The 8941-nt window shown below is 38.7% G+C and overlaps 1 protein-coding gene across 1 annotated transcript; it reads right to left on the reverse strand.

The window, feature by feature from the left end:
- Positions 1-722: 722 nt before the first annotated feature.
- On the reverse strand, positions 723-7004 carry IPT2 (tRNAisopentenyltransferase 2). The gene is made up of 10 exons (XM_022286993.2): positions 6611-7004; positions 6441-6520; positions 6047-6115; positions 5528-5597; positions 5328-5449; positions 4026-4100; positions 3401-3814; positions 2029-2104; positions 1717-1874; positions 723-1099 (listed from the first exon to the last, which is right to left on the reverse strand). The coding sequence occupies exons 1-10, from the start codon at positions 6855-6857 to the stop codon at positions 962-964; spliced, it is 1449 nt and encodes a 482-aa protein (XP_022142685.1). The 5' UTR covers positions 6858-7004; the 3' UTR covers positions 723-961.
- Positions 7005-8941: the final 1937 nt, after the last annotated feature.

Consider the following 8941-nt stretch of genomic DNA (forward strand, 5'->3'; position numbering starts at 1 on the left):
TATAACAACCCAAGTGAGCGGTTTCGCACTTCAAATAACTATATGCCATAGAGAGTCGGTTTTGGTTGAGAAATCCTCAACGGTTTAGAGAGTAAAGCAATGTTTTTTCTCCAATGAGCCTTAATGTCGATCCTCCCAAAAGAATAGGTCTTGCTACCTTCTTCTCCCAAACTAAATGAGTACTTCCTTGAATCTCAATGCCTAATCCTACGAGTTTTCTAACCACAAAATGTTATAGAATCAGACAAATTACCCGCGTTAGGTTGGCTGGAACACACACAAAAGCTCCCAAACACTATTAAGGACAATCTCCTCACACTAACATTATCCCTCCTTTACCTACGAGTCAGAGAAATTCCTTAAAAAATGGTGTCGCAACTGCTCACTTGGCAGTGCCAACCCATGCCCAAGCCCACCCCCTCTCTTTAGTCTCCCCAAGAACAAGTAAACCTCAGGGGTGGCTTGTCACACTTTCTGTGACCGTACTAACTAAAAGACAAATGATTTTTCAAAAGAAGGGGGAAAAAAAACATACAAAATAAATTCAAAGGGCTCCAATTTTTCCTCCCTTTTTGTGTGTGGTTGCAAGATTTCGAACTGAAGTTGAACTTAGCATCATAACTTGCACAAACAGCATGAAATTTGTAAATATACAAATAAAAATTTTAGCATCAGGAAAAGGATAATAGCAGTAGCATAGGAGGGCACAGAAGAGAGCAAAAGAATCAGAAACCAAGACAAAGCTAATATTAGATTAGACTAGGCTTATACAATTCGACTCTTAACTCTTAAGAGCCGAAATCACATGTAGATTTATCTAAAGGGTTATAAAAAAGACCAAAAAACAAAGCCAGTACTACTCTGTAATACCAATTCCCAGGGCCGATCCTCAGCAGCACAGGTATCAGGCAACAAGGCTCAGGCAATGAAAATAAATTAGAAGATCACAAGCTATAAGGAGTTACTTTTGTGGTAGTTTCTGTTGTATCAAAGAAAGCCCTTCACACTTCTTAAGCCGAGATATTCGTTTCCGATGTGTGCGCCCTTGATTGTGTTGCTCCCATTCATGTGCTCCTCTCAGTACTTTATTCCCACAAGCCTGTACAAATAATGCAGGTAATGTTGGTTGCATGAACAATGAATAGGAGTTTGATAGAATCCAAACAACTAAAACAGTATTGAAATATAAAAGGATAAAGCCGTACAATTAAAACCCCAACCCCAAGTATTCAAGATACTGATCTCACCTCTTGAGTAATCTCACTCAAGCCTAAAATCATGAAACAATTGTGCCTTCCTTCAGCCTTTCCCGCTCTATTTATAACAATTCCCTACTAACAAATCCCTTAACTAATTATTATATCCTTACTATACTATTACTATCCCTAAGTACCCCAAGGGCATTCCTATCGGAGTTGTTCCGGAGAGCTTGCTTGCCTCTTGTAAAAATTTTGAAAGAACTACTTTCAGCCTTTCAGGAATAAGCTTTTCAGCTGGTATCCAATTTTCCTTTTCATTCCTTCTTGTGTTGATTACTCTAACAAAATAGGAAAGAAAATACATGAAACAACAAAACATTGCTCCTTTTTCCAGTTTTTTACTTTGTCTCTCAAAGAAGTTCTGACAAAATCAAATGAATATGTTGTAATAGAAAACTATTTTCGATTTTCAAAATGAAAAAGGAAATTATTTTGGAACGCACCCAATATATATTACCTTGCACATATATTGTGTCCACAAGTCCCTTTTTATTGTTTGCCCAGAATCGTGTGGGGTCGCTTTCTCAGTTGCTAAACAACTATCTTCAAGGAAAGACTTAATTATATGGACTGCAGGTTCAACAACTTGTGCAGTCCATGAATCCTCCACTTTGCCTAGCATTTGAAATAGCAAGTGTTCAAGATAATAGGATAGGCAAAAAAAAAAAAAAACAAAACAAAAAAAAAAGATAATAGGATAAGCAAGATGAAGCTTATAAAATAAATAGTTGATCAAATAGTGAGCTTAAGATTATCACAGAAGCTATACATGATATATACTCAGTGGCATCAACATAGTGTATCTTCCATCCAAATAAAGTTTCCAGTCTCTTTAGCTGCCTCCTCTGCAACCAATAAAAACTACATTATAGAATTATTGAATAAAACATGTACTGTTTTAATACATGTACTCGAGCATTGTCATTAATTAAATATTTAGGCTAAATAGATACTTAGACTCTAAGTTATACACCATTTTTCAACTTCGTCCCCAACTCCCTAATGTTTTTTCTTATTAGAAGAAACAGAAATGAACTTGATAAAGTACGTCACAAATAATTTCAAAACCCCCATCACACAATAGCAATAAAGCAAAATCATCCTTGAGTATAAATCTCACAATCCCAGACTGAAAGCATTACAAAACCCCTTACCAATTGTAAATAACTACGGAGAATGAATAAAAACAAAACTTTTGATGTGAAAACCCTAGCAAATTAAAATTAGGAACCCGTTGGGCATATGAACCCCTAATTCAAAAACACTAAAACTCCCAAATTGATTCAATTTCAACCCTAAAGTTTAGGTAGATATGGATTGCCTTAAGATCAAAGCTCTCAAGACAAAGAACAAGTTCCTTTGCCCAAGAGTCGAACACTCCACGTCCACATAATAGGATTATCAATCCTACTTGAATATTCTTGGTATGCAATTCAAAGAAACATGAAATTGCAAAAGGTTGCTCCTGGCTAAACTTGAAAGGAAAAGCTCTATGGCTAATTCATTATCAAAACTGATCTAATATGTAAAACAACCTAATGGCCAGGCTTTAGATAGCAATTAAACCATAGATGCGACATCATCAACCAAAGCAAAAAGACAAAGATACCTCTACTTATTATGTTCAAGAAAGGATAAAATTGGAAGGCACAATAAATTACATAGAAAAAAAGTCTTAAATAAAAGTGTATTATAATTTAAAGCCCTAGGTGGTTCATATCATCTCTCTTCTAAAGAAATCCAAAATCAGGTTGATAATCAATCTGATAGTAATGAAGGTGAGTTGAAAAGTAAAAATAGTTCCAAGACTTCAACCTTGACACAAGGACCCCAGCAAAAAATTACAAATACATGTCCCTAAAATACTGGGCTATAATCAGAGATCTCGAGAAAAAAGATTTGCAGGAAAGAAAACAAAAGATATTGGCAACTTAAAGCACTTGTCTTTTAAGAACAGGAGATAAGAAACAAATTGGTTACTGAACAAGCCCTAGAAGTATCATATCAATAAGCCAGCAATAAACCATGAATTTCTTCCTGATTTTTACCAATATTTGCATTTGAAATACATGTTTAGTTCTCTGACGGAATCACGTAGGAAAAAAGAAGGTTAACACTTAATAGGTTAGATATTCACTCACCTGCCGACGAACCAGTCTTCTAGTATTCAACTTTACATTATCTATGGCTTCTTTCAATAGCAAACTGGATTGACCATCACTTGGTAAATTTAGGATTGACCTCATATTCTCTTTCAAAATCTCATTACAGTCCTCCATTGAATTACTTGGACTGATTCCATCACTATCTTTATCACATCTTCCTTTAAGTAGGTAATATCTCAAAAACTCTTCAAACTCCCGAACACCAATAGCTTGGCGCAATCCTCTAGTGTAGTTTGCACTCGGATTGTAAATGTCATAGACCTCATCAAGTAATCCAGCAGCCATCATACTATCAACTCTAGAATCAACATGTTGGTCAAGTTGTGGAACAGATGCATCAACACATATCAAGCAGCAATCATATCTGAAACTATCAGCTTGACCCCAATTCTGCCCTGCCACATGCAATGTAACACCATGTATTAGAAATATGGGTGTGGTATTATTCAAGGACTTAAGCAAACAAGATTAAATGAAAAATAAATAATCTGAAGAAAAGAAACTCATTAAATGTCCAAGCATCAAGGAAGAATTAAAAGGAGGTTTTTTTAAATGATGTTAAAAACCATAATCACATAGTTAAACTAAAGAAGATTCAAACCTCAGCAGCCTTTCCTTGAAAAAGTGTGCTGGGAAGAACACCAGTGCGGTAATACAAACTCAGGTATTGCTTTATCTGCAACACATTCAATGTTAATTGAAAACATCAAAAGCCGGGTAGGAAGTTCAGTTAAATTATAATTGTGCAAGATGTAGTGAACAATATGAAGATACTGAGATTTTTGTGTCGATCATATGGAAGGAAGGAAGAGGGTATCATAGTTTCATTTCAATGGCAGAATCACAAGCAACAACATGCTGAATAATATTTGGCACTGAACCTTTCTTTGACAGAGGGGAAAAAAATAAAAAATCTGCCGAACCAATGTAACTTTTTTTTTTTTGATATCAGTGTATCCGGCCAGCTTGCGTGCATCTCGACTAATCACAGGCCAACCGCCTGACCCTACTACATTTGGTTGACGAGGTAACTCATTGGATATTAAATCTTAGGTAGGTGGCCACCATGGTTTGAACTCATTCCCTCTAAGCCCTTTGCTATTTACAATGGCCCTTAGTGACCACTAGGCCATCCCATGATGGCTGCCGAACCAATGTAACTCCCCACATTCTTGGTTAGTTTTAAGGTTAAGCTACTTTGGACACTTTAACTTTCCTTCAATTTCAGTCTGCTTACTTAACTTGAGAACAATTCACTGTAGTCCCAAACTGTCATGAATTACTGGACAAACATAATATACGAGAAACCTATGGACGAATACTGAGCCTAGAAATACAGGTCATATTTACACTTCTTTTAAAACATAAACAATAAGAAGAGGGAACTCAGGGTATCATGTAGGATTTTGGGTGGGCATTGCTTGAGTTAATGATGCCCATAAAGAACCTACATTACATATAGATTTACACAAAAAAAAAAAGAAAAAAAAGGAGGGAACTCAGGGAAGTACAGAGATTCAACGCCTATTTCCTGATAAGAAACACTTCACTAAGAAAAAAGATAAACAAGAAGAAGTATAAGGTGTTCAATACCTGTCTGAAGAAAAAAAAAGGTGAGTGTAAACATAAGTCAGATACCAGGAAAACCACTTAGATAACATAGAAGATAAGACATTTAAAAATTCATGTAAAGCTCTGGTTCTCAACCACTCGTCTTTAGAGGGGAAATCAAATCATTCTACAACTTGGTGGCTATAATCAAAGAGAATTCTTTTAAGAACCATTTACTAGCCACTAGGAAAACATTGTAATTCAAATCAATCGTTTAAGTATAAAAGACTAAGAACTAACTTATTTTCGTATTCATCGGAAGGATATACATACTATAAGCTGGCAGTCTTACTTTTCTGTGGTTATTAGGATGGATTCTGTTTGCTGAAACTGGATCAATCTCATTAAGGTGGTTATGGTCATACTTCAAACGATATCTTCCCTCATCCAACTCAATACCGAGCACCTCATCTCCTGGAAAACATGAATAAAAAATAATTAAAACTCCAGATCCATATGAAGTGCTCTTAAACCCATCGAGTTGGTAATTACCAGGATAACTGGAGCAACCTTCACCAATGTTTTCTGCAGAATCATCCAGAAGAAATGGGCTAACAAGAGCCTGCATAAATAGAAGCGAGTATCAGTTAGGTGTCATTCTTTCGGATTGGGGTCCGTCCTTATAGGTAGATCTCCTTTTGTCGGCTTTCATTTTCTCTCAGTGAAAGCTTGGTTTGAACTTTGATCCCCTTCAGTCGGGCTTGTTTTTTGTTTGCCCTTTGTATATTATTCTTTCATTTTCTCTCAGTGGAAGCTTGGTTAAACATGAAGTCTCAATATACAATAAAATGATATATAAGTGAAGCCCACAAAAAGGCGGTGATTAGTAGTTAAATATCAAGAAGTCTCAATCTCTCAAAGGAAGTAATCTAAAATGTCAAGAAGTAATCTTAAGATGTCCAATAATTTGGTAAACAATTAAAAGAACACTTGCACGACAAAAAACTTGCCAGTAGAAGCATTCAAGTTATCCTATTAACCATTAGATGACTAAACAGGACACTTTCTTACCTGTATATAATAATTTGTTCCACCCACTATCATTGGCAAGCACCCACGAGATATTATGTCATCAATAACCTGAAAATTTAAAAGCAGAATCATGACCCCAAATTGTAAGGGAAAAATTCATCCCACATACTTCATAAAAATAATATGATTAAAGATAACAGGGTTGCTCGAGAGGTTTAAATTCTTTATCTTAGTTGAGGTAATTATTGACCACGTTAAGGACCAGAAGAAGAAACTGAAGCTTAAAAATAACGTCATCGATGCATACCACTGAAAGCCACAATATTTCAACCACACTAATCAATTTCAAACTCTTTCAGTTTGCATCTCTAAGAATGCGTAATGAGCACTAGAAGAAAAAAACCCTTAGCATTACACAATGCTGCTAACTTACAGGAATGGCAGAATCTCGAAAATCTTTCGCCGTGAATTCAACGTCTGGACTCACTGTACCTAGAAGATGATGCAGCACTCCTAGATAACGAACCCCAATAGAAAACCCACATCAGAAATCAATCGCAGGGCAGGGGAAAGCGTGAACAATTGCAGAAGAAACGGACTGACCATTTTGGTCTTCAGGGGGGAGTTTGTTGGTGAGAACGTCCAATCCTTGATAAACCTGCATAGAGTCGGCGTTGATGATCTCCACGGGGAAGTGAGAAGCTAAATCGATGGCGAGACGGGACTTCCCTGAACCGGTCGGCCCCATAATCACCACCACCTTCGGCTTTGCTCTTCCCAATCCCATGGCCGGGTCTGCAGACTGCGTTCCAGTGCCACCGTGCACGCCCATCGCTTCTCCGACGAGCATCCACTCGAATTTATGCGATCTAGAGGGGTATTTTGTTTTGTATTATGGCGGCTGTTTTCTATAAATCTCGTTAAAACACAATTTGGGGCGAATCCGGGTAATTAAATAATGGAAGAACATAGGTGCTCTGTACAGGTGGCCCCCAAAGTAGATACACACTGGATTCCCTCTTGCATGACCGAGAGTGAACTAGTCATACTTCAGGCCCATTATGAAATTCCAAATTTAGTGTGAATGTGCATCTCATGTGAAGGGGAGAAGATGACTCGTCCACCGCCGAGAGAGTTGGTGTTCTATACCAAGATGTTTCACTGTGGCGTTGGATTACTTATGCATCCTCTTATCCAATGTTTCCTAAGTTTCTTTCATTTGGCCCTGGCTAAATTAGTTCCTAACGGATGGTCAAATTTATTGGGGTGCTACTGGCATGGCAGCGAACGGGCGGGAATGTGACTATCAATCCCGAGGTCATTGCTTATTTCTTTGAGTTAAAGGCGATCCCTCCCCGATGGGCCCAATTCCATTTCTTGGTAAGGCAAACCATCATATGGCCAAGTCACCCAACAGCAGACCTTGTACTGAGTCAAGAAGAAGTAGGGGGCAGTTCACGCGTAGTGGCCGCCCCCTTGTTGAATGGCTTGAGTGCAGTCGTAGCCCTTGTTGAATGGCTTGAGTGCAGTCGTAGCCCTTGTAGGTGCGACCTCAGCGTCTGCAACCTCTGCGGACATGGCCTTAGTGACCATGAACGAGGGGGTGGCTCGTGCGCTGTGGCTGCCCCTCTGTTTAGCAATGTTGTCGTGGCTCTAGCGTCTAAAGGGGCCCATGGCATTCTAGCAATTAGATTCCCCAATTCTGCAAAAGACTGGAAATCTAAGTGGTTCTTCGTCACCGAAGATTGGCAAGCGACACTTCTTCTGAATATGATCTATTCTCCATCTCAACCGAGTTAGGACAACCAGGTCAGTATTCATTTACTGTCTCATTAAGTCAACTCGGTCGGTCACCATTTTACCCTAACTGGTGTGTCTACTCTTTTTGTTTTGCAGTTCAAGCTTATCCAACCCCTGCCAGGACATGAGCTGCTATGAAGTGCTTTAATATCGTCCTATAGCACAAACGATGTCTCATTAACCTCGGAGTGGTATCCCATTCCTGCCTTAGAGGTCGGCATCATTGCAGGAGAAAGAGTTAGCTGGGAAGAAATTCTATGTCTAAGTACTCTTGTTTTTTCTCCTCTTTGTTTTTTTGTTTTTTTAATATTTCTCATTATAGTATCTCACCATAGTTACTTTGTGATACTTGTTGTATTCTAAATCCATAGACATGCATCCTACTTCTTTGGTCGACTATCTCTACGCTTAAAGGGTGATGAAACGAGCGGTGTTCACCACTAAGCTAGGCAGTTCGTCTGGGACGACCGACTCACCCTCCTACCAACATTGCCAGACAGAGGTTCTTCCTAAGATGGTTCCTTCTGCCAACGTCGAGCGCAATATCTTCTCTGGGCTCTTTGATTTACAGAGGGTACCATCCTTTTGCTTTTCGATATATGTATTCTCTTATTTTTCTGCTCATCTCCAATATACTTATCTATCTTCTTGTGCCTCTGTCAGCTTGATATGAGGACAAGCGCAGTGGTGTTTCGTATAGGGTCTAAGCTTCAACATGTTTATGCAGCGAAAGCTGCGGTAGATAGAGTCGCTGAGGGGCACAAGTCTAGCTACACTTAGCAAACCTCAAGTGGGTGGAGGTAGAGGCATCTTTAGAGAAGTCTAAGGCAGCACGTCCTTGGCTGAAATGGAACTTTTGCGAGTGGAATTGGAACGTTGTCAGGCAGAAAGGATTGTAGAGCGAGAGGCTCTCTTATCTGATTGGAAGGAAGCTTGAAACTAGAGGCAGCGTTATGTTCGATAAGGGCCTATGATAGGCTCTAGAGTGACATCATGAAATTTAGTATAGATTGGATGGAGGTAAAGATGGAGGAAACTCACCTAGGGGTTGATGTGAGCTTTCTAAATGCTACATTGGAGGTCGATGAATGATCCTTCTAAAGTTGTTCACCCACCCAACGAGCATCCACTTGA

This window comes from Momordica charantia (genome assembly GCF_013281855.1).
Source record: "Momordica charantia cultivar OHB3-1 chromosome 3 unlocalized genomic scaffold, Mcharantia_2.0 BLBB01000003.1, whole genome shotgun sequence".
Classification (NCBI taxonomy): Eukaryota; Viridiplantae; Streptophyta; class Magnoliopsida; order Cucurbitales; family Cucurbitaceae; genus Momordica; species Momordica charantia.

What these genes read in the sequence shown, in the direction of transcription:
- IPT2 (XM_022286993.2), bottom strand. Translation starts at nt 6,857, where the DNA reads ATGCTCGTCGGAGAAGCGATGGGCGTGCACGGTGGCACTGGAACGCAG. An exon ending in AGGTTGCTCCAGTTATCCTG is followed by an intron (nt 5,450 to 5,527) that starts GTAATTACCAAC and finishes CATGTTTTCCAG; the next exon opens with GAGATGAGGTGCTCGGTATT. An exon ending in GAAGACTGGTTCGTCGGCAG is followed by an intron (nt 2,105 to 3,400) that starts GTGAGTGAATAT and finishes TATTGGTTGCAG; the next exon opens with AGGAGGCAGCTAAAGAGACT.